We start from the raw sequence: 26791 nt of genomic DNA, 5'->3' as shown, positions 1-26791 counted from the left end.
ACTACAGAGCCCTTAGCTCCTGACCCCCCTGAGTCACTGTCACCTGTTCGTAGACACCCAGTTAGGATGAACAGACAACCCCCTTCATACCTCACTGTGTTGAATAAAAATAAAGGTATATTTGTAACTTTTTAACAATTAATGATATCCTACAGGAGAACGTTTGGTACCAATGGAATGTGACTTTTGGTCATCATCATATCATCATCATCATCCTCATCATCATCATTATTATTATTATTATTATTATTATTATTATTATCATTATTAGGGTTAGGGTTGGGGGGACAGGAGGGAGGAAGGAAAACATAGCACAATAGAGGTTCCACATTAAGATTTATAATAATAATAAGACTAATAATAAAACTAATAATTATAATAATAGGGCTAATAATAAGACTAATAATATAATAATAATCAGACTGAATATAATTATAATAATGATAGTAATAATAATTGAAGCAGTGGGTGTTGAGCAGGATCATGGGGGCAGTAGGTGGTTTGCAGTCACAGATCCAGACACTTCAGCCCTAGAGGCAGCAATAACTGCAAAAAGCAACGGGAGGGGAGAGGAGAGAGAGGAGAAAGCACAAAACCATGGGAGATAGAAGAAGTTAGTCACAAGCATTGATGGGATATGAATGCATATGGATGGCGAAGGACGGAAGAAGAAAGCACCTCGGTTCATCATGGGAAGTCCCCCAGCAGTCTAGGCCTATAGCAGCATAACTAAGGGGATGTTTCAAGACAAGCCTGAGCCAGCCCTAACTATAAGTTTTATCAAAAAGGAAGGTTTTAAGCCTACTCTTGAACATGGAAAGGGTGTCTGCCTCCCAGACCCAAACTGGAAGATGGTTCTACAGTAGAGAAGCCTGATAACTGAAGGCTCTGCCCCCCCATTCTACGTTTGAAGATTCTGGGAACCACAATTAAGCCTGCATTCTGGGAGTGCAATGTTCTGGTGGGGTAATATGGTACTATGAGGTCTTTACGATATGATGGTGCCTGACCATTAAGCGCTTTGTAGGTGAGGAGGAGAATTTTAAATTCTGTTCTGGATTTTGCAGGGAACCAATGCAGAGAAGTTGACGCAGGAGAAATATGATTTATTTCCTAGTTCCTGTCAGTGTTCACACTGCAGCATTCTGGATCAGCTTGACAGTATTTAAAGATTTGTTGGGACAGCCTGATAATAAAGAATTACAATAATCCAGCCTAGAAGTAACAAAAGCATGGACCAGTTTTTCTGCATCTTTTTGAGACAGGATGTGCTTGATTTTTACAATGTTACGTAGGTGAAAAAAGGCAGTCTCATGAGAGATAATATCAAGATAATTCCCAGATACCTAACGGTGGTGCTGGAGGTCAGGGCAATACCATTTAGAGTAAGTATATCATTAGATAATATGTTTCTAAGGTGATGGGGCAAATCACAATAACTTCAGTTTTATCTGAGTTTGACAGCAAAATACTGCTGGTTATCCAGGTCTTTATGTCCTTAAGGCATGCTTGAAGTTTAGCTAACTGATTGGTTTCATCAGGCTTCATTGACAGGTACAATTGGGTATCATCTGCATAACAATGGAAGTTTATGGAGTGTTTCCTAATAATATTACCTAGAGGAAGCATATGCAAGGCGAATACAACTGGTCCAAGCGCAGAACCTTGTGGAACTCTGTTACTAACTTTTGGGTATATGGAGGATTAATTGTTAACATGCACAAACTGAAATAGATCTGATAAATAGGACTTAAACCAAATTAAAGCAGTTCCTTTAATGCCAATTAAATGTTCCAGTCTCTGTAATAGGATGTGATGGTAAATAGTGTCAAATGCTGCACTAAGATTTAACAGAACAAGTATGGACCTTTGTCCGATGAAATTAGATCATTTGTAACTTTCACCAGTGCTGTCTCTGTGCTATGATACACTCTAAATCAGGGGTATTCAACTAAAATTTAAAGGGGTCCAGTTAGAGAAAATTTCTTGAAGCAAAAGCCTGGAAGATCATAATGTCTCACTATTTATTGTGATATATATATTTAAGTAGCCTCGTAGTTGTATCAACATCTGCATGTATGTGCATTGTCACACACATCAGTGGACTCATCCACAACTATGTCCACACATGGTGCCCTATGCATGGCTTCATCTAGCTGGGATAGCACATCCTGAGTTAATATTTCACTTTTCTTTGTGGCAGATGATGCTGACAAGGGTATTTGCTTTGTTTTATCACAAAGATCTTTTTTCCCCCCCCTCAAGTAGTGTTTCAGCTAGTGCACTCATACATTCTTTGACAACCCCTCCATTAGTAAATGGCTTCTTGTGTTGACCCAAAATCCAAGCAACTTTGAGGGAACAATCAGGAGCACGTTGTTGGGCAGTGAATTTGTGGCTCAGGATCCTGGTGGACGGGTCATATTGGGCTCTGAGACCACTTATTTTCTTTGATCTAACTTCTGATTTGAGTGGGTATGTTTGTTCAAAACCTTTATGTTTTGTCTAATAATGGCGTTTCACATTGGCACTTTTAATAAGTGCCACAGTTTCTGAACATATGAGACACACTGGTTTAGTGCTCCCAGTGGGAAGTATGAACAGATATGAGTCTGTCCATTCCGGATTAAATGCTCTATTTTCGCTGTCAACTTTTCTTTTTTTGGAGAGCGCCATTTTTTCCTTTTTTCTTCTCTCTTTCTTCGTCTCAATCGTCTGTTTCTCTCCCTTTTTTTCTCTCTACCTGTATCGCTATCTTTCTTTTTCTTTCTATCGTCTTCTAATGTGTAACTTGCCTCTAACTCTCACATCTGTCTGCACTGTATGGTCGCAATGTTTACCGCCTAGAATGCACAGACTTGATTGGCTTAGTAGTATCACATGGTATGGCTTAACTCGCATGCAATTGGTCTGTGCGTTTCCTCATCCGCTAAACCATTACCGTAAAGACTACAAAAGCTGCGCCAGTTAAAATAGAAGCGCCCCGTCAGGTTTTACATCATAACCTTCGTTTTTGGCTGTAGGTCCGGGTCCGTATGGGACGGCTTCTGGGTCCGAACCCGGACCTGTTGGTGACCCCTGCTCTAAAAACTGACGGAAAGTCCTCAAATAAACTATTATTATGTAGGAAATCACACAACTGATTTGCGACGACTTTCTCAAGGATCTAAGAGAGAAAGGGAAGGTTAGATATGGATTTATATTTGACTAAAACGTCTGGATCAAGAGTAGGCTTTTTAAGAAGAAATTTAATTATAGCAACTTTAAAGGACTGTGGTTCGTAGCCTGTTAATAAAGACAGATTGATTATATCTAATAAAGAAGTGATAATTAAGGGTAACACTTCCTTAAGCGATCTAGTTGGGGTGAGGTCTAACAGAGAGATTGATGGTATGGATGAAGACATTGTTGAAGTTAGTTGGTGAAGGTTGATGGAAGAAAAACTATCTACATATATATATCAGGTTTTACAGCGTTTTCTAAGGTTCCTCAGTTTGAAGATAAATCAGTGCCGGGCGAAGGCAGGAGGTGGTGAATATTGTCTCTAATGTTAGAAGTTTTATCATATAAAAAGCTCATGAAGTCATCACTACTGAGAGCTATAGGAATACAGGGATCAATAGAGCTATGACTCTGACTGTCAGCATGGCTACAGAGCTGAAAATAAATTATTTTTGGCTCTACTAGATATGAGTAATAGGCTGCTCTAGCATCACAGAGGGAATTCCTATATGTTTTAAGACTATCATGCCAGGTTAAGCAGGATTCTTCCAGTTTAGTAGAAAGCCCTTATTCACGTTTTCGCGTTTTTTGCCTTAATTTGTGGGTTTGGGAGTTAAATCATGGAACTAACCTCCTTTGTTCTATTATCCTCTTTTTTAGAGGGGCTAAAGAGTTAAGTGTCATTTTCATTGAGCCTGCAGCACTATCAAAAAGATGATCAGGGACTAAAGTTAGCATAGGAGTCCTCTGTTATATTGTAACATGGCAATGACTTAAATGCTGATGGAAGCATTCCCTAAATTTAGCTTCAGCACTATAAGATAAAAATCTAGTAAAGACATTTTTGCCCTAATGGTGTGTATTCCAGTAATAGGGGCTCAAAAGTTATTAAATAATTGTCCGTACAAAGGGATTCTGTGGAAAGACTATTAAATGTTCAATTTCTGTGCCATAACTCAGAACAAAATCAAGTGTGTGGTTAAAACAGTAAGTGGGTTTATTTACACTCTGAGCGAAGCCAATTGAGTCTAAAAATTAGTTAAACACAGTGCTAAGGCTATCATTGTCAACATCCACATGAATACTGAAATCACCTACTATGATTACTTTATCTGTGCTAAGGACTAAACTAGAATTCAGATGAAAATTGAGAGTATGGGCCAGGAGCATGGTACACTTTAGCATTTCCCTCCTCTCAACCCAACTGGTCAAGGCAGATGGCCACCCACCCCAAATCCAGTTCTTGCAGTGGTTTCTACCTGTTAAAGGTGAGTTTTTCCTCTCCACTGTCGCCAAGTACAGAGGCACTGCACATCCACACAGGCAATCCTACATAATCTGGTTAATTACACTGAGTGCACTAAATGGGGACTAGACCTTTCTCATGGGATATAGTTTGACTTTGGTCACAGCCTGGCTTTTAGATTTGGATGAGGATTGTAAACACAATATGCTCAACAATAAAGTTAATTTATCAATACATCATTTAAAAAATATATATATACAAAGAAAAGGATTATTCATGTCAGTAGTACACATTGTCCTAAAAAAGGACTAATCAAGTAAATAAGTGAAAGCAACTGTGTGGGTGGACAGTTGGTGTGTAGGGCCTTTAAGTTTGGGAAGTTTTTCTCTAAAATTTAAAGTTCATTTTCGGGGTTTTCAGGTTTATAAATCTAAATCACATTATTTACACATAATATTTCCACCATTTTCAATTTTTGTGAAACTTTCATTTATCATTTTTACTTAATCAATTTCACTTTCAGTTATATGAGCTGTTTGCAATGCCCCAAGCTGAAGGTGTTCACAGTGGTACACAAGCAAACCTGATGTACAGAAACATAGCTTCTGTACTTTCAGACCAAGGTTGCAAAGCAACTTTTGAAAAAATTGACTCGGCCATTACATTTTACTCATACCTCATGTATTTATGTGTCACAGAAGGTCATTTTTACCACTTGGTTATCACACAAATTCGTTTGCTGTGAAGATGCAGTAATTGTTATTTTAGACACAGCCATATTTATTCATGAAAATTAAAAATTGCTCAAATGTCAATATACAGACATGAAAAATTAAGTACATCCCATGGAAATTGTTGACTTCTTCAACATATGTGAACAAACAAACATTTGATCCTCTTTTATACAGTGACTACAGATAAAGGAGATATACTTGAACAAAAACAGAAGTAAATTTAGTTTTTTCAATCATTTATTAAACAAAAATATCAATAGATATTTAGATAGATAGATAGATAGATAATATTCTTCTGTGGAAAAAATAAGTACACCCTTGGCCTCAGAAGCTAGTATCGCCCGCTTTAACAGAAATAACTTCTTGTTGGCACTTTGCATCACCAGTGTCTGACATCGGTTTGCAGATATTTTGACCACTCTTCCATGCAATTTTCACTCAGTTGCAAGATATTTGAGGGTTTTTGCGTGTACTGCCCGTTTCAAACCCCCTGAACCCCCCTTCTGTTACTATGGCCAAACGACTCTACCTTTGATTCATCTGTCCAGAGCACATTATTCCAAAAGGCCTGGTCTTTGCCTTTATGTTAATTGGCAAACTGTAGTCTTGCACTGTTTTTCTTTTTAGACAGCAGAGACTTTTTCCTGGCACATCTCCCATGCAAGTCAAATTTGTTCAATCTCTTTCTGAGTGTAAACGCATGCACTTTGACACCAACAGTTCCAAGTGTTACCAGCAGATCCTGTGATTAATTTCTGGGGTTTTCGGAGACTTCTTTTTGCGTCAAACGGTCTCCTCTTGGGCCAGATTTCCTGGGGTGGCCATTTCTGGACAAATTGGCAGTTGTTTGACATATATGCCACTTGTAGATTATTTTCCTTACAATAGAATGATTTATTTCAAATAATTCTGAGATCTTTTAAAATCTCTTGCCAGACTCATAGGCATCCACAACCTTTTTTCTGAAGGCCTTAGAGAGCGCTTTCAATCTTGGCATGATGACACCAGACACTTCAATAGCAAACAGAACACCAGACCCTAGATGTCTGAGGTTTAAACAAGATAGGTTCCACCTGCACGCTCTAAGGAGGTTCTAATCATTGGCACCTAATCTGGAACAACTGATTCTATTTTTATGGCTTTCAAGGAGTGATAAAGGTAGGCGTTTACTTTTTTGTTTGTTTTTGTTTTTTGTTTGTTTATTTAAATTATGAAAATGTTGACAAAACGCCAGTTTTTATGTGTCATTTGTCTGAGTATATCACCTTTATTAATAGGCCCTGTTTCATAGAGGGTCAAATGTTTGCTTGTTGAAATATCTTGAAGAATTCAATGATTTCCACGGGGTATACTTAATTTTTCAAATGACTGTATGCATGTCATTTGAACAGAGGTTGTATCAATAAAATATTCTTCCTTGAGATAGAACAAAGAACGTTTATATTTTCACTGTCAAATATTGAAAACTTTTTCTTAATTATAATACAGTAACATTCATTTAGTTTTAGTTACATTAATCTTAATAATCATAATCAGAATTATAATACTGTAGGGACTGTTTGATTTCAGTTAATCAACAATTAATCAATTATTTCACGACAGTGGTCCTCATAAGAGAAAGCTGAAAGAGATTAATGATTAAAAAGAAGAAAAATAACATTTGTGTAGAAATTCCCTCTCCTGCTTTTATTTCAGTTTTGCAGCTCGGTCTGTCATTAGGTCATTAAGTGTCCATCCACCTTATTTGTGCATAAAAAAAACAACAACAACAAAAAAAAACGTACAGTCCTAACATACAGCGCTCCTTCCCTCAACAGTTACACCAATGTTTCACTATAAAACTTGCAGCCAAGATATTAAAAGACTGGTGTATATGACACCAGCAAGCTACTCTAATTGATTCTAGTTCCTGCCTGTTTCAGTACCATCTATAAAATTAGTAATTTTGTTTAGTCTTTGTTTCGCAACTTCTCATAAACTGGCACATACACAAACATGCAAATGCATGCAGTCACACACACACACACGAACACACACACACACACACACACACACACACACACACACACACACACACACACACACACACACAGACAGGTACACATGAACATACAGTGTCATTCCTTGTGTCTCCTCTTATACAACTCCTGCTCCCCACCTTATCTCCCCCACACAGATAGCTATTATCATTGGTGCAGGTATAACAAAGACAAGCCTTTTAATTAAGAAAAGGCGTTTTACTAACATCATCACACAACCTCACTGTTTGTTCCCAACACTTATTTGCCAGGAACAAGAGCCTCAATAAAGATTAACCTGCAGTGCCAGTCATGAGCTGTTTGCTGTTTGTGTGCGTGTGTGTGTGTGTGTGTGTGTGTGTGTGTGTGTGTGAGGGATCTTACAATACTCTCTGTTAATAATAGAGTGCTTTAAACAAAAATACATTCTATGTCTAAATAGGTAAATGCATTGGGTAACATATACATAGCATGTAGTGTGAGGGTAATAGGATCAGTGTGGAGTACCATGTGTCTATATCAACAAACCAGTCTCACAGCAGTTTGTGAAATAGTCAATTTAATGTATTGAGTTGTGTACATGGAAACAAATTTTCAGTTTTTTGTTGTGATGCGCAGCACGACTTTCAAACTATTGTATTTCAATTTGCAACCTAGTGTCACGGCAGTTTGTGAAATAGTCACAAAATTTCATGTGTTGATTTGTGTATATGGGTAGGAATTTTCAATTTTTTCGTGACAGTAAAATATCGGCTTGTAGCGAGTACAGCATTATTACACTTATTTATGGTTATGTTTAGACGCTTACAGCACTTGTTTAGGTTATTGAAAGATCATGGTCTGTTTCAATGCAAAAAAAAGGTTAGATTGATGTCAGACACGTGTTTATTTAAATTTAATCAAAATCACAATCTTTCATTAACCTTAACCAAAGTGCTTTTGTTGCCTAAACTTAACCACATATGGGACTCGGGATGCAAAGCCTGATGTGACAGTCGTGTTTTTTACGCCCGCCATCCACTCCAACAACCTCCTTGCAGCTCTGCCGCTGTTAATGAATGTAGCGTGTCATTCAGTCAAAAAAATGTGTGTCCAATTGAAATACAATGGTTTAAAAGTCATGCTGAGTTTCACAAAAAAATTGAAAATTCGTGTCTATGTACACAAATCAATAGCTTAAATTTAATTACTCTTGCATGAATGAGAGTGGGTTGATATCAAAGAGAACATAGTGATAGAAAATGTTATATATGGAGTTGTGACTGGTGATGTTGATGTACAGTCCTGGTTGAAATTATTGGTACCGCTGATTTTTAAGCACAGAATTTAGAATATCTTGAGCAATAAATGCAAATTAACCAATTTTGTATACTAAAAATATTTGTTAAAATCTCCAAAGTTACTAAAGAAAACAACAACAAAAATTGCTTTTATATAGTGAAATAAAAAATACAGACATAAAATGTAAGCTTGGCACCCTTTTGATGAATTTAAATTAGTTCCTCAAACAAAATAAAAACAAATATAACTCACCTGTCCTTAATTTTCAGTGTTCACATGACCTGAATTAACAAACAAATGTAGGTTTTACTGCATAAAAAGGGAGAGCGTCAGAAATGCTATTATTGAAAAACATAACAATTCCAAAGGCTACAAGGCAATCGCCAAAGATCTTGAAATCCCTGTTTCAACCACTCATACTGTTATCCAGAAGTTTTGCAGTCATATAACTGTTAAGATGCTTCCAGGATGTGGTGCTAAGAAGAAACTCAATGAGAAAAGTCTGCGAAGGTTGATGCAGATTGTGGAAAAAACAGCCTGTACCATACACTGCACACTACACCAAATAGGGCTCCATGGGCAAAGGCCAAGGAGGACACCACTATTGAAAGAAAGGTACAAAAAGGCAAGACTAATGTTTGCAAAAACTTTCATAGGTAAGCCACAGTCTTTCTGGGATAGTGTTCTATGGACAAATGAAACCAGAATAGAGCTCTTTGGGAATGCAGTGCTTTAGTTTGTTTATAGGTGACAAAATGAAGCCCATTAGTGAAAAACAGCCTACCTTCAATAAAACATGGTGGAGGTTCTATCATGCTGTGGGACTGCTTTGCTGCCTCTGGTACTGGAGGCATAGAATGTATCACTGGAATGATGAAATCAAAAGATTACCAAGGCATTTTAGAGAGAAATGTGATACCCAGTGTCAGAAAACTAGGTTCGAGGCGAAGATAAAGATGGATAAAAATGGTTTTATACCGGCTAGCAATGAATCCTGACTTAAATCCCAGTGAAAACTTTTAGAGAGAGCTGCAATCTGCCATTGCAAAAAGGACTCCTGCAAATGAAAAGAGCTCAAACGCATAGCAATTGAAGTGTGGCAGAAACTAACAGCAGGAAGGTGCAAGAAGCTTCTAGATGGCTACAAGAAATATTTAGAGGCTATCATTGTTGCCAAAGGTTCCGCAACCAAATAATACTGAAAGGTGCCAATAATTCTGTCTGGTACATCTTGTGTTGGTATTATTTCACTATTATGCAAATTTCATTTTTTATTTTCTTTTGTTCTGTAACCTTGGACATTTTATTAAAATATTTTGATTATACAAAATTGGATATTTGCATTTATTTCTGAAGATATTCTAAATTCTGTACTTAAAATTAAGGGGTGCCAATAATTTCAACCAGGACTGTATGTATGTTTTGAAGGACCAGATTGTTAAATCATGAATGTATCTACTGTCGCCCATTGTTTCTGAACGAAAGTTGAAAAGCAGGGATTGTGTTTTCTGCAACATTTTTTTGGCAATTAGTGCTGCTACAAAATTTGGACAAAGCATGAGACATGATGCTTGCTTTGTGCATGGTGCATAGTGTAGTAAGCTTTTGATGTTTACTACACCATGTTTACTTAATTAGCATGTAACAAGAACCGTAGTATTATAAAACAATTTCTCCAGAGGAAATTACACCCTTGCTTTTCCTAACCTTCACCAAAATGCTTTTTGGCCTAAACCTAATTGCATGCAAATAGGTTTGGCTATGCTCTGGTGGCAAAGTCCTGTGCATTGTATGCCTTTCATCCACCTCAACTATCTGCCTACAACTTCAGAAACATAGCACTTGCTTTTCTGGAAAAACATAATCCAGGCACATTACATTTTCCTCAAAACTAAAAGTTAATTTTAGTTCACAATATATGGAATGTTGGATGGAATGTGATATTCTTATAGTAGCAGTTGTGTGAAAAATGTAATGTAATGTAATTTGGTCTGTGGGTGGCGCTAGAGAAAAGATGATGGAGTTTCAAGAATGGAACAGTAATGTCTTCTGGGGGCTAATATTTTCAGCATTTCAAGTTATATCTGCCCATTAGTCAGCATGAAAAAATGTTTGCCCTGATGAAAGGGCTGGATCCACAGAAAAGTTCATATCAACCACCCCACTACTTTTTGAGATATCTGGTCATGATCAATGTGTTGGTCGATGAAAATTTTTTAAACTGCTGCTATGAGGGACCAAAAACAGTATTAGTATTATTATTATAATAGTGTTTATCCTCTGGGAAATAATAAATATCCATAGGAGCTGAGATATGTTGTCCTGAACTAAAATGGGGACTTCCAGTCGAGCGACCATGCGGGTATTAGCTTAATTTAGCAGCTCCCCCCAATTAATATCTAAAGCCCCTGTAACTTGGCCATACATTGTTTTTAGTCTGATAACGTTATAAGCCCAATGAAAGCCCTGGGCCAGACGTATACACAGCTGGTATAAGGTACTCAGAGAACCTTTAACTCTCCTACTGCTAGGGGGGATACTCCACTCCTGGTGAGAGGCAGTTGTCCCCAAGGAGGGAAGAGATGGGCTGGACTGTTCAAATTGTAGACCTGTAAGCCTCTTAAACCAGGATTATATATAAATATATATTTATTTATTTATTTATTTATTTATTTATTTTTTGCCTCAATACTAGCTAAAAGAAAGGAGCAAATTCTACCTGAAATTATACATTTAGACCAAACAGGCTTTAGAAAACATCCCCAAACACAAAACAACATCAGACGTACTTTACATGTGATTCAAAGGATAAACCAGGAGCAAATTAAGGCAGCCATAATGGGTTTGGATGCAGAAAAAACTTTTGACTCAGTAAACTGGTTGCTTCTGTATAAAACTCTTCATAAGTTTCTGTTTCATAAATCTTTCATACAGATATTATAACACACCAACAGTGAGAATAAAAATAAATGTCTCTACATAGATCTTTCTGGGTCCTTGGAATTGGAGATCTGCTGGCGCCAGGGATGTCCTATCAGTCCCATCCTGTTTGTGCTCTTTATAGAGCTTCTGAGTCAACGCATCAGGCAAAGTGATAAGATACATGGAGTTTCACTGAAAGGGGGCACAAGATAGTGTTGTTCGCAGATGATGTCCCGGTATATTTGACATGTTCACTGTCTTCCTCTCCTCCTGCCTTATTACAAACACTTTCATAGTTTGGAAGCAGTGTCACGGTACAAATTGATCACTCATAAATCCCAGCTCTTAACATTTAAATATACAACCAGTCAGCACTTCAGAGACAAACATGCCATCGGGGAGGCTGAGAGCATGAAATCTCTAGTTGTGCCACTACCAAAGGACCTAACAAGACTAGAAATTATTACCCACTGCTTTACAACATAAGAAAAGACGTGGCCAGGGGGAGTTTATTGCCCTTCTTGGGATTAATCCAATGCATTGAAATAGTTCAAATGAAAATTCTCCCAAAGCTGCTTTACTTGTTTCAAACACTACCAGTGGATATTCCAGATAAGAAATTTGTAGAATGGGACAAGTTGATTGCGAGAGTTCTGTCGCAAGGAAAGAAACCAAGAGTTAGATACAAGGGTAAAGGGGGTCTGGGCTTAAAAGTTTTGAAGAGTTTAGGGAGTAACATGGTTTGGCCAACCAGGATTTTTTTTAGATTCTTACAGCTGAGAAATCACATTGATAAAATATTTCATAAAGAAGAGAGAAAATTAAGATCCAAATCAGGTATATTACCAGTTTTTATTTCAGCATACAGAGCTGACCCAGGTCTCAGAACTATTTGTAAACTATCAATCAATATAGGATCAACACATCCTACATAAAATAAAAGTGGGAAAGCGAGTGACACTTGGTAATAACAATGGAGGAGTGGGAAAACTTAAACGATAAGCAATGGAAATCAACAAACTCATTGTCTACTTTACACTTTATAACACAAGCACTTCAACAGTCCAAGGTGAGACAGACAGCATGCTGGAGAGGCTGTAGTATTTACCTTACAGTGTATTTTGTGAAGGCTCTGGGATTTACAAGTACTGGAAGACAATCAGAGATTGAATGAAAAAAAAAGTTTTAAAAATTGAGCTTGACTTGTGTTTTCAGGTCTTTTACTTGGGTAAGATGCCACCACAGCTTCTTGCCTCCTGTATAACTTAGAAGTTTAGCATAATACAGGTCACCAGTAAAAAAGCCATTACATTATGTCAAGGACCACTCACATTAGCAGACTGGTTTAATGAGATGCATGACATTTTTGCAATGGAAAAAATTGACATTTGCTTTGAGACTCAAGACAGACATTTTTGATAAATGTTGGAAAGGATGGATTGAGTTTATCAGCCCATACAGAATAGATTTCAGGCGAAAGAGCATCAGTTGTCTGTACACAGACACAAATCCCACCACCACCCCACCATGCCCATATATGGTGAAATCCAGATGTGGGCATCCAAACACAGATACAAATACAGATGTTTTTGTGACATAAACATACAGAACATGTAGATACATATAGATACATATCGTAGCTTTGACTTACACCCCTATCGAGTGCTGTTGTACAACTTATAAAAACAGCAGTCGTAACTTTACTTTCGGCAAACCTAATTTGGTCAAGTATTAGGTTCCAACTCTGTGACCTTGATTTATCTTCCATGAGGAATTACATCGTACGTTTTAACTGCTACAGAGACATCAATTCAGGTTTGCAAAGATAAGACTATTCTCATGAAAGTCGGCCATTGAACTGCTGGTATTGCCTGGCTAGCAGACCTCACACCTCCAATAATGTTGGAGCAACAATCCCCGTGGCTTTGAGAGGAGTGACAGCTTCCTGGCTGCTGACAGTTGCAGGATTAGCACCTTGGAGACTCCTGCGGTGTGCACTCAAGAAAATATTGTTTGAATTCCATACCATATTATTTAATAAAAAGTCTGACAGCTGCACTGAGTTCCAGCTTCTTCATCATGCCTCTTGTCTCTTTAGATTTTGAGACTCTTGAGGAATGTATAATCTCCTATAATTTAACAGAGTTGGATGGTTTCCTCAAATGGTATACAGAGGGAGCATCCTTGAGTGCTCGTACTCTGCTGATAGATCCACAACTCCCTAATTCAAAATTTCAATGCAAACTGTTTGCATTGAAAAACTTGTGTCCAGAATCTTATCAACCACACAAAAGAAGACATTGATTGGTTGTTACACACGCAAAGACTGAGTCATCATGTGTAAATATGGTACATTAAGGACATGTGAAAAGTACCGTTCATTCAAGTGGTGATGTTTGCAAAATGTCAGGCCAACTCTAGCTAACCAAACAGTGAAGAATTCTACTGATTAATTTCACTACTGCTCTATCTGCTTCTGTTAAATCCACAATTACAGTTTCTGATACAACACTCGACCTTTTAACTGCTCATTTCTCAGGCTGAGAACATTGGCTTCAAAAACATTATTTTTCTCATTGCTCTCTATTTTTATACTGAATTTAAAAGAACCCAGACTTTGACCAGCAGTCTTTTTTCTAACTGATGCAAGGAACAGAGGCCACCAGTGAGCTTACCGTGGGTTCTGGACTGTTTGAACTCTTGCCTTCATGCAGGATCCTTTATAAATGAGAGATCAGTTTTTTCCAGTATCTTTTGTTTCACTTCAAGTGTTTTACTTGCAGATACAGCAAGTGAAATACTGATTTGATTTTTTTTTGGTGGAAGGATCAATCTTTGGTTTGTCTAATGGCGTGAATCTGATTTGATTAAGAATGGATTGATTTGGATGTAATGTAACTATTAAATATTTGTTTTAGAGATGTTTAGAGATGTGCAGTGTAGAAAAAATTAAGCTAGCACGTCCTTGTCAGTACTTGTCAAAGATAGTGTGTGAGGGAAGAACTTCGACTCTTTAACATCACTGTAAAAACACAAGTGAACTGAATGTTTCTTTAGTTCCAACAAATTCAACAGAGTGAGACATCTTCTTTCTAGTGGATCATGTAATGTCACTGTCAGGGGTGGCATTCATCCAATTGAACTTCCATTCATATCATATATATAATTTAAGCTTATAAATTTTATATATTTGAACCATGACCTTCAATATTTAGATCGAGAAGCTAAAAATATTAAGGTGTTTGAGATTAAGTAGTCTACAGTTGAGTTATTTCAATGTGTTAGATACATCGGATAAATGGTGAAGATTTAAGTTACGTAAATATCAGATCAGACTCTGAATCAGCAGACACACTAAGGACAGTGGAAACAAAATCAGAAACTATTTGTGGAACTACCCAAACTTTGTCAGAGCTATAGACGGTAGACATGTCAGGATCTGTGCACCAGCAGACAGTGGGCATTCCTCCTACAAGTATAAAGGCCATGTCAGTTTTTCAAGAAGCCAGCTTGGATCCCAGCTCCCCCAGGGCAAGCCTCACCTGCCAGCTCCAGCTACTCTGCTGGAGACTGAAGTCCTAAGTGCCCCTCTGTTTGTGACCTTTCCATTGATGCAACCATATTCGGGTGAGTTTGCAATACACACATACAATTATAATAGATAGATAGATAGATAGATACTTTAATGATCCCCATTGGGGAAATTCAGTTGTCAAACAGTGGCACAAACATAAACACACATTAAAAAAGCACACATTAAACACATTCATTCACACACAATAAATAAATTAAAATACAATAAACAACAAGTATCAGGTTTTAACAGCATGCATAACGATAAAAATTAAAAACTTATTATTTATCTAATTATTTACAACAAAAATTAAGTATGGGGAAATTAAATGAATGGGTTTGTCTTTGCCTTCTGTGTCACACTTGGTAACAGCAAAAAAAAAACAAAAAACTGAATTACAGTGTCATGTTACAAACTGGCACACATTATGAATTCTGATATCTGACATTAGCCCTGATCATTAGCCATACCTAACATTGTAGTTGTGGCTAATGTTTTGGTAATGGATAGGTGTGTCCTGCCAGGCTACTATACTACGGCTAGATGTAAACAGGATGACCTTGAAAAAAAATTGGAACTCAGAGTACTACAGTGTGTCCCCCTTATATTGATAACACAAGTATTAGACCTTATTTAATAATTTATCTTTTACATGATTGGAATAGAAGCGACTGAAAGTTCTCTCTTTCTGTAATATTAAGCTACAGTTACTGACAGCATAAGAGATACAAATATGGGCAGACTCTCATGTGTGAGGCCTTGGCTAGCTACTTAGTCAATCACTCATGAATCCCAGTATTCTCATTTTGAGGTGCTGACTTCTGCTCCCTTTTTATACCCACAACTTGTATCAGAGGGAGGAGGGATCAGAAGGAAGTTAGTGTTGTATTCGTATGCATTGCATGACTGGGACAGCAACCACTTAGGAAACAGAATTCAAAATAAACTCATTTTTGCAGTTAATTTCATACTCTACATGATTGTTTGAAGTAATGTTGATATGCTTAGAATGCTAAAATTCATGAATTTGCTGATTTCCGTTATTCAACAACAATCCATTATGATTGCTGACTTTGAATCAAGCTTTGTCGCTGAATTGTGAGTACTATGAGTACTGTAGTTGACTTGACTTACTTGCCAACTTGACTTACTTACTAGAATGTTATTTGATGTCAGCAGTGAGGTTTCATAAGAAAGCAATGAAAAATACTAATAGCACTGATAACATCAATGGTCACTTCCTCTCCTAGAATTCCTGGCAGGATGTGACTGACAGTTTCAGAATCCGAATCAGACCAATTGATGAGCAGCAGAGAGAATCCCCACCCCTAGAATATTTGTCCATTTACCATAAAGACAAAGCTCAGAAAAAATTAGAAGCCTAAAGAAAAACTATGAATTGCAAACCAAAAATAAGAAACAGAAACTAAAGGACAGGCAATACAGTTGCTGTGGTTTTAGATGCAGATCACATTTCTTTACATTTCACACTGTAGCTTTTTGCCATATTTTTAAACTAAGTTTAGGCTGCGCTTTATGTTGGATGGTTTGTGATCCAATAATAATTGTGTGACCATATGACATTTGAAAATATTTTCTATTATAAGCACTCTTGGGCATGTATTTCATCCTATTTCATCCATATCTCATCCGTCATGTCTCATCATGTCACAAGCATGTAAAAACTCCCTCAAAAGATTTATACAGTATACTGTATAGTGGCAGTGGTTTCAATGCAGGTTTTAAAGACAGTGGAGTGAAATTATATAGCACATGAATAATTTTCCCCATCTCAGATCAGACATCAAACAGAAAATCGTAATAATAAAAACATCATGGCTAGCTGTGGTTTTGAAACCAGTGACTGGAGCTTATCTGCTTTTTAATAAAAGAACAATCCATGAAGCAAAATTCCATATCAATTCAAATTCTGCAGAGCCGTTTCCTCTGGCCCAACGACACGAGAAATCTTGTGTTAATTAATTTTTGTTAGGAATAAAACACATTCGTCACTCAGGCTGCGTAAATACCCCACCCCCCAACACACACACACACAGACACACGCACACTCACACACTTCACGTGCTGACATGAAATATTATTACCACAGAGAACCTGCATGGTAGACTACCCTTTATTATCTATATCAAAAGCTTCCTCAGAAGCAATAAAACAGATGACTTGATAGAGCCAGCGTGTGACAGAAAATAGGCGTGTATCTGTGTGTGTGTGTGTGTGTGTGTGTGTGGTAAAGAGAGAGGGAAGGCTGTCACGTCACATCATCACGCTTATCAACCCTTCCACCCCCTCCCCATTACCCTTGGTGACGTAAGATACACAAACTACTTAAACAAGGCGCTTAGCCACCAGCCTCGGCACTGCACCGAGCACTTTGAATTGACTCCATAAGAGTTGAACGAGTGTTTGTTTTTTTAACCGGTGACACCCTGTGCTCTTCGTACTTAACTCTTTGTCACGCAAAACCGAAGACAGAGCGCAGATAGTCAGAGAAAGAGGTGAGAAAGTGCCGTTTGAGTGTATGTGTGTTCGCTGATTGGCTGAACCGTGACCGCTCTACCCTGTGTGCCGCACAGGGAGCCGCGCTGAGCGCAGATATATTGGGTGCCCGAGCTCGAGCCACTCAATAGTTTCCCACTCCACCGCAACCCCAAGAGGACGAGCATAGCACAGAACGGCTTAAGTATCGATTAAAAAAACGCAGAGGTAAGATACATTTTATTTTACAAGAAACAGTTGCTATTACTACTACTACTGCTGCTATTTCTACCACAATTACTACTACTGCTGCCACTACAACTAGTAATAATCATAGTAATTCACTGACGTTCACACACATCCACTGAACACGTACACTTTAGGAGACGTTCATGGCATGCTTAAATACATATTTACCCATTTATTTAAAAGAATATTTGAAACTGTCCATGGAAAACCTGTTATTAATATTAAATTTCAGTATTCAGCATTATTAATTGTAGTATGAGGCTTGTAGTATTGTTCAGGCAGACTTAGTAGTAGGCTAATATTAATGGTAACAATAGTAGTAGAATTAGTAGAAGAAATTGCTAAATGACTGATTACATTTCTATACAGTTATTGGTTCTCACTTAAATATATAGTAATAAAAAAATGAAATATTTTTTTATTATCATTCCATTTCATATTCTACTTTGAAATGATTAATGTGAAGTACTAGGTTAACAATCAAACAAAGTTTTAACTTTTTGTAATTTCTCTGTCTTTGTAATTTTCTGTCCTTAGTCCATGGCAGCACCCACACACAGCAGCTGCATGTGGATGTTGGTTTTGGGCGCGTGTGTGTCACTGGTGGTTGGAACCGACTGTGGGAAGGAGTGTGCACTGTGTGTGTACCGTCTGCTGGGACAGCAGTCCGGTTTCTCCTCTCTGGTAATGTCACTAGATTTGAATAATACTATAAAGTTAATTTATATTTCTAACACACTTGGAGACAAACTAATAGTTGATAAAATGAAATCAGTAAGGTTGCAGAGACAACCAGTTGTCTCCATGGCAAATTTTTATCAAGAATTAATTAATTTTTTATACAGAAACTAACCCAGTAATAGTAACAGGCACAGCACTATGGTTTCTCCTCCTTACAAAGTCATATTAGTGTAAATTTATCAGCTATAATTTATTCAGGGACCAACTAAAAATAGCACTGGGCAGTTCTTTATTAAAGTCTACCATTATGATATATTCAGCAAAATACAAGTAGTATCATTTTGAAAGTGCACATTTGACAAGTTTTAGGGATTTATTTTCTTGAAACTTGCTTCTTTCCTTTCCTTTCCTTTATATGTCCTTTTCAGTTTCTGTATTTCACTACAGTCCTTTCATTCTTTGCTTTCTGCTCAGTTCCTTTCCTAATCCGTCTTCTTAATCTTTTCTCCCCTTTTAGGTCTCCTATCCCTCTGTACATCCTATTCGTCCTCTCCTTTCCTTTTTAATTTCCCCACCTCTCCTCTTTTCCTATTTTCATCTTATGTCCTCAGTTATTAGATGACTGCTGTCATGATAATACTGCCCTGTAGACTTCAAACCAATAAAAACTAAAAAATGTACTGTATTTCACTGTTCTCCTTTCATTGGTAGGAAGTTTTTCTGAAGGTTTTCCCTTTCCCTTTCCCTTCCTTTTCCTTTTCTGTATATTTTCCTTTCCAGTCTTCCTTTTTCAGTCATATCACTGCACCCTCAGTCTTTAGACCTGAGTAATTATGTTAATATCTTTCAAAAAACATCTTACATTAAGTGTATTTCAGGGTTTTCTCAAAATTGAAATAATCCAGATGCTGTGGGTTTCGTGACCACTAAAACATTTCCCATATTGTGTCTTACTGGGGTAAGACATGGTGTCTTACAGGGGAGATGAGACAAACCACTTAAAGCATTTTGAACAGAAAAGTCTGTAACACCAAAGATGGTGGTTGTATGACATACATCCTGTCCCTTTTCCCCCTAAAGTCAATTGTCTGTTTTCACCGCCTAATGGGAAACATATCAAGCCAATCCTGTTGTTGCACTGACGCAAGCAAAACCTTGTGAGTGCATAGTAGAAGTATAACCTGTGGGAAAAAGACATTTTGATGTTATTTTGGGGCAAACTCACCAATCTTTTTAAGCATTTTTTATCAGATTTAACTCATGTTTCTATAAATGCAGTTTTTATGTCCCAGTGACATAAAAGTTAAGTTATGGCACTCTCCTCATTCATTTAGGGGCCTCTTGTTAACCCAAAATAACTGCCTGGGGGCATTGCAAAGATGGTTGCCAAGTGGCGAGACTTGCCTATAAGGACTTTAGTTAATGGTTACAACAGTAGAATGCTCTGCTTTATAATTCTGCAATATCAGCATCTTTGCTTAATTGATGCAAATTAATTTAATGAGTAGATAAAAAATAATGTTTTTCCCTTGTTTGAAACATTATAGCAGACTGACTAAAATTCTTCACAAGCACAAATTTTTACCTCCAACAATCTTTTATTTTATCCCCTATTTAGATATAACTACTCTATATTTACTTTAATATGACCTTATAAACAAAAGAAACTGAATAATGTTTTAATTACATTATTAAAAGAGTTATTTAATGCTTAATTAGCACTTAATTATCTGTCATAATTTCATTACTTTAACAATGGATAGGGCTTCCATCCTCTAAAAGTATCTTACAGGGATTCTTTTAGTTTTGAAGACCTACTGAACTTGTGATTGCCAAGGGGGAAAAGGCTGTATACAGACCCAGACAAAATACGTATATTATCAATAGAAATCTCAATTGAGTATTTTCTTGAGTCTTAAAATATGAAAAACTGTACATGTTTGGTCCTTGCTGTCTTTATCCTCTTTATGTAATCATTACTTTTTGTATATTCCCATTGTGGCCAACAGAGGATGCTGCTGCTCTCCATCTTGCCAGCCTCTCAGGTGCCAATATGTTCTCAATTCAATTTTCCTGCTCATTAATTCTGTCTTCATAAGCCAGTGGCACTGAAAGCTCAGCAAGAATCTCTCCTCCGTGCGAGCAAACAGGAATTTCCAATGGCTGAAATAAGTGAAATCCAATGACTCGTATGAGGTTAGGAGTAGGTTAACCCTGCAATATGCAGCCCCCAAGGCCCGGCAGATGCCTTTAGTCTGATTATACTCCTGCCATTGGGGTTATATGGAGTCACAGAGTTAAAGGATGAGTACTATAAGTGGGTTGAGGCGTGTGGGACACACAGCTTTATAGGGGAAGCCCCTGTTAGATGCATATGATACTGTGTCAGTGGGTGAGGAACAGGCTGGGGAACATATTGTGTTTCTCTAACTTGTTAAGAGAGTATTTGAGGGATGTCGTAGATAAAATGGGCTGTTGTGTTCCCCCAAACCATGCATTGACTGTTGTAATCTCTCCCTTGTCGAATGTTTCTCTCTTTTGTGTAGTTTTTGTCTGTTGTTCTCTATTTGAACACAATCTTGGTTGCAATGCATACAAGATAGATGTTAGAGCTTTCACTATGTGTTTCTGTCTCGATTTAATTTTCAGTGATTGTTCATCAAGCCCTATTTTCATGGTACAGTATAACTAGGGTGGTAAAATGAAACCACAGTGATGTTATTGCAATTTGAGGATTGGACTACAGCCACAAATGGCTCTCCTACTACTATAAATTTTAATATATACCAATGTGAGAGTTTTATTTTTCCATGATCAATTTGACAGGTTGGTGGGAGAATTATTCTCAATCCATCAAAGTACAAAATTGATGTAAACTAATTTTATACAGCTTGAAATACATTCAGTTTCCATGTTCTCAGTTATTTAATTTCTCAAATAATAAATCTGTAAAGTGGCATTTTCAGAGCGCATTGATCTATAAAATGTCAGAATATAATCAAAATTCACAATCAAAATTTCCTAAAATCTATGGTAACATCTTCAAATTGCTTGTTTTTTTTTGACATACAGTTCAAATCCCAAAGATTGAACCAGAATTTATTTTTGAATTATTGTTTAAAAAAAGACTTAAAAGATTGACTATCAACTGATCATTTCAGTTCTGAATCATAGTTTTGTTTTTTGTTTTTTTCACCATGTCAAAAATAAGTTCTTGAATACTTTCAGAACATAGGTGAAGAAATTATTTGACGTTAAAGATAAAGAATGGTCCAAATACAACCTTTGAAAAATAATGGTAATGATGTTTGCCTTCAAAACCTCTTTTGGTTAAGGGATACTGGTCCTCGAGGACCAGTTTCCCTTTTAATGCCTTAAAGCCTTAAAATACCTCAATCATTTCTTAAAAGGCATAGGGAAATATGGTTTCTTGGTTTCCTTCCAACAGTGAGATGAGAAGATTGATATTAATCATGTGTTACAGGTATTGTCCTGAACTTGTTGTTGCACTTCCATAAAACTGGGAACTTATAAGAGACCGGTTTAAAAAAAAAAAAGTAAATATTGGAGCAGCAGCGGCCAGCACATCCTGACTTTTCATCTTGATTCAAAAAGCTGGATCCAACATTGCCTGTAAGGTCACTCAATAGTGATTCTTCATTAGACCCTTTTTGCCTGGTTAATTCCCACATTTAAAACTCCACACCCTCAACTGTTAATGCACAACATAGTCACTGATGTTGCCTGCTTTTGTACCATGGGGATTAATACTGTAATTTGTCAAGAAATTCAACATACAGTGCCCCCTCAAACTACAAAACTAGACAGTTCAGTAGAGACCTGAACTGTCTGACTTTCTGAACTGACTATACTGAATCATCATATTGACTGTAGTCACCAGTAGTTTTTAACAATGGAGCTCCCTTAACTGGCGACTGAAAGCATTGTTGTCAGCTTAGCTGTGATGTAAACTTACTTTATGGTTAAAAGCTTACCAAAAAAACAGTGAAATCCACAGGTACAATCATGATACAATAAATATGTTGCGTATTGGTAATTGCTGAGCTGTTAACTTAAACTATTGATGAGCATTTAAAGAGATGAAAGAGTGCTCAGCTTGTGTTGCTTAACAAACAACAAGTAAATCATTGTAAATCGTAATAATCAATTATTTGAATCATCAAGGTTTTGTAATGTCTACCTCTATACAAAATACATCCCGACTCCAGCCCCAAAGTCAAAATGCTTACAGGGGACTGATATTTATCTTCTCATCTCATTCTCGTAAAAAAAAACAAATAGTCCATTTTGTAAAATAAAAACAATTTCTTTGAGTTCTGCTCGTAGCCCTTTACATAAGTAAGGGGTCCTTAAATTGAGTCCCTTCAATTTACATACAGTTAAAACCCTTGAATGATCCACATTCTTACTTTAAAATTACCTTAAAAATTATTATGAAAGTAATAATCATAATTTCATTTTTCAGACATGTACACTTGAGTGTGATGGTGGGTTGGACAGCCAGAAGCTCCACCTGTGCCGGGACTTACTGTTGGAGGAGGAAAACCACAATCTTCTGGATGCTGATCCCCATCAACAGCCGGAACACGAAGCAGCAGGTGCCATGGTTGCTGACAATGAGGATGCGACATCACCAGAACACCAGCTGGCCAAGAAGTATGGCGGCTTCATGAAGCGCTATGGTGGTTTTATGTCTCGCCGCTCCTTCTCTCCAGAGGAGGCACTAGAGGATCCTGGAAACCAGGATGAAGAAGAAAATGTTCGCCTGGAGATCCTAAAGATCCTTAATGCAGCGGTCGAGCATGGCAGTGAGGGGGATGGTCAGGGAGGCGAGGCAATGAAGAGGTACGGAGGCTTCATGCGTCGGGCTGAAGGAGGGGTGGCGCAGAGAAACCTGCTGGAGGCGGTGTTAGGCCGTGGGCTCAAAAAGCGCTATGGAGGGTTCATGAGGCGCGTGGGCAGGCCTGAGTGGCTGGTGGACAGCAGCAAGAGTGGGGGGGCGTTGAAACGGGCTTGGGAGAACAGCAGCGAGCTACAGAAGAGGTACGGGGGGTTCATGGACTAGGATACCACAGTTATGACCCTTCAATCCCCTATCCCTCCAACCCCTTCTCTTCAACCAATCTACTTGTAGTCTGGAGTTGTTGGTGTCTCAATCAACCGCCCACACCCTCTGCTAATTACAATGTGTCATTTGGCTTTGTATAATGTGCTGCTGTCTACTTCATTGGATCAAATGGTCCTGTAATGATAAAGGAGATAAACATATATCATTCGGATGTACACAAATCATTCTTTGGTGTGTTTTTGGTTTTCATGAATATCTTATTTATTAAAAGAATCTGTTGATCGAGGTATGTTGGTTGAGTGTGGTTGAGTGAGTTTGAAGAATTCACCATGTTCGAATTTATGTGTGTGCCAGGGTCTAGTTTTCAGAAATGGGAAACACAGTAAAGGGCTCTTCAAACAATAAAATATGCAAAATATTTGCTGTATTTTCATGCAAATATATCAACAGCACGTAACGATAAAATTGGATTTGGATTGGAATTGGATTAAATATAAATACAATAATTTATACACAGATGTTAAATCAACTCCTATTATTAGTGTTATTAATGGAGTAACACTTGTCGGCTGACGTGACCTGAAATTAGACCTGATACTTAATTATAGATGATATTGTGTTTGCATCTTTACAGAAGCACGTATTTATCTTTAGTTCCTTATCTTGTATTGATGTTCAATTCTAGCATGTTTTTTATTAGAAAATTATAATTACATTTTGTCACCTTTAATTCAAAATATAAATACAAGATTTTTTATGTCCCAAATAACATGCAGTTGGTAGAGGTAGTTTCTTTCAGTCTTGAGTAGTGTCTGCAGAACATCCTTTCAGGCTACAATAGGCCCCAAGAAACTCCACTACTCAGATGGTTAGGGCAGTATGTAAAGACAACAAATTAAAGGAAAAACCAACATAAAGCATCTTAATAAGTTTTTGGGCCACCAAGTGCCATCAGAACATCTCAATGCACCTTGTCATTGATTCTACATGTCTCCGGAACTCTACTGAAGGGATGGAACACCTTTCATCCAAAAGATATTCCCTCATTTGGTGTTTTGATAATGGTGGTAGAGAACACTGTCTAGCACGTCGGTCCAAAATCTCCCTTAGGTGTTAGGGTGGGTTGAAATCTGGTGGCTACAAAGGCCATAGCATATAATTCACATAATTTTCTTACTCATCAAACCATTCAGTGACCCCTCCTGCCCTGTGGATGGGGGCACTGTCATCCTGTTTCTCCACTCAGTTTTCAGGTTTTTATTACGTTAATCAGTCAGCTGTCTGTATGTAGTCTGAAAAGAAAACCTGGGAAAAACATGCCTTCAAAGTACCCACTGCTGCTTGTAAAGCATAATTGCTGTGAGCCATGGTAATAACCAAAGCTGATGAGTGCATCAAAAATTTTATAAACTCAGATTTTCTCTTATCTGGAATTTGGTGGCTGAGCAGTAAGAAGAAACTGTTCGTAGAAATTTTAGCAAGTTACTGAAACTGTAAAAGTGGATATAACAAATACTGAAGTCTGAAAAGTGAGGAGGACATGTCAAGCTGTTTTGAAATCTTCCAAACTCAATGACAAAATGCTGAGTTTGTCTGCATTTAAGGCCTTTCAAAAATTAGATTCTACATATACAGTAAGTAGTAACTAAAGCCGCTGCATCAATATTTTTATAATGGCTATGTATCAAATGACAATGTGAAATAAATCTTTACATTGTGAAAGGAGTCATTCATGGTGTTGAACCTACAGAGAATTACCACCCAAATCCACAGCTCCCCTCAAGTTTCAGCTCATTGTTTAGCTGACTTGCCTCAGCTCTCATAGTGTTGTTTTCAGCTGCAGAAAGCAGCTGTTTTTGTCGAAAAAAAAAGGTCTAAAACTTACTGTACACTGCCTGCCCAAGACCAAACCACAGACAGAACATGTCAACATAGCGAGCAATTTGCAGCTGAAGATATTTCCCGCAGGAGTTGGTAGAGACTAAAAACAGAGGTAAAAGAGAGCGAATATTAGACACCGACACCAAATGCTGAGCAACAACAGCATTTACTCATGGTCACTGCTTTTCAGGAAATCCTTTGTCAAGGGACATCCAGTTGCACTCAAATCAGAGCTTCAGACATCTCTCACTAAATAAACAGCTTGTGTGTTTGGTGATATTTGCTGAGCTCTGTTTGAAACATTGTATTTGAAACCACATCCACTTCAGAAAAAAAGCAACTTGCTTGCTCCCCTCGTGTAGCTAGCTAGATGCTGACGATAAGTACAGTGACAGCGAGTTTGTCAACTTTTGCATCCACTAGCCTGGCTGTTCACACCAGAACTGCATTTCTCCACGCCAGTCAACAAGTGATTCTGCTCGTCTGCTCTTCTCTAATCACACGTAGAGCTGATCTTTATAATAACCTCATGAATTTTTAACGTAAAGCTTTTTGTGTGCTCCTGGATAAGCAGGGTATCACTATTTCTACAACAATTAAGTTAAAAGGACCCTCGCCTTGTGTGATGATCTGTGAGGAGGGTCTTCTCTCCTCACTGTGTGTGTGTGTGTGTGTGTGTGTGTGTGTGTGTGTGTGTTTGTGTGTGTGTGTGTGTGTGTGTGTGTGTGTGTGTGTGTGTGTGTGTGTGTGAGTGTGTGTGCTCATCTGTCTCTCTGTATTAGACCCAACTGACAAATATGTGGAATAAGTACCTAAATTAAAAAATACAATCACAAACAGCAGTGATACTATTTCTAATAAATACAATAACATAATAAATTTCATCATGTGCGGGGAAAAAATCCAGAAGTAAAAAAAAAAATCGAAACTCTAGGAAGGGTGGGGGCAGGAAAATCAAAATCACCCACTGAAGAGAAGGGATAATAATGGAAAAAGGATGTGTGTTGAGTGTGGGGGTGGGGCCGTGGGGTGACATTACTTTCTAATTTGTTGAGTGAGTATCTTGATGGCATCAGCTAGAAGGAATGCCAGGCTGCAGCACACGAAAAATGAACTTGCTTGACATTATTATGTATCAAAGTGCCGATAAGTCTGCAGCGAGACAGAAGAAATTCTTGCAGAACTGGCAGTAGTACCCAGCCATACAAAGGAAACAGCTCTGTCCTAGTGGTTGATTTTGGAAACGCTGCAATTAGCTGCAATCCTTGCATCTGCAGGATGCACTTTTCCTTGACTAAGCTGCTGACCAAGAGAGAGGAGAGAGTACCCTTTCCTACCTGGGAAGATTGAGAGTTTGGGTACTTCCAAACAGCGAGCGGTAGCTGCCATGGCTGTGGT

General features: G+C 37.7%; 1 protein-coding gene across 2 annotated transcripts; it reads left to right on the top strand.

The window, feature by feature from the left end:
• The first annotated feature begins 17333 nt into the window (after positions 1 to 17333).
• LOC120799148 (proenkephalin-A-like) lies at positions 17334 to 23917 on the top strand. Of its 2 annotated transcripts, XM_040144090.1 has the most exons (4): positions 17334 to 17513; positions 17592 to 17721; positions 18280 to 18426; positions 22910 to 23917. In XM_040144090.1, the coding sequence occupies exons 3-4, from the start codon at positions 18283 to 18285 to the stop codon at positions 23507 to 23509; spliced, it is 744 nt and encodes a 247-aa protein (XP_040000024.1). In that variant the 5' UTR covers positions 17334 to 17513; positions 17592 to 17721; positions 18280 to 18282; the 3' UTR covers positions 23510 to 23917. The 2 variants fall into 2 exon arrangements, with proteins under 2 accessions (XP_040000024.1, XP_040000022.1); XM_040144088.1 differs by having other exon boundaries at positions 17334 to 17721.
• Positions 23918 to 26791: the final 2874 nt, after the last annotated feature.

This window comes from Xiphias gladius, chromosome 14, assembly GCF_016859285.1.
Source record: "Xiphias gladius isolate SHS-SW01 ecotype Sanya breed wild chromosome 14, ASM1685928v1, whole genome shotgun sequence".
NCBI lineage: Eukaryota > Metazoa > Chordata > Actinopteri > Istiophoriformes > Xiphiidae > Xiphias > Xiphias gladius.
The sequence above is the reverse complement of the archived record's forward strand: the minus strand, read 5'-3'. Positions and strand labels throughout refer to the sequence as shown.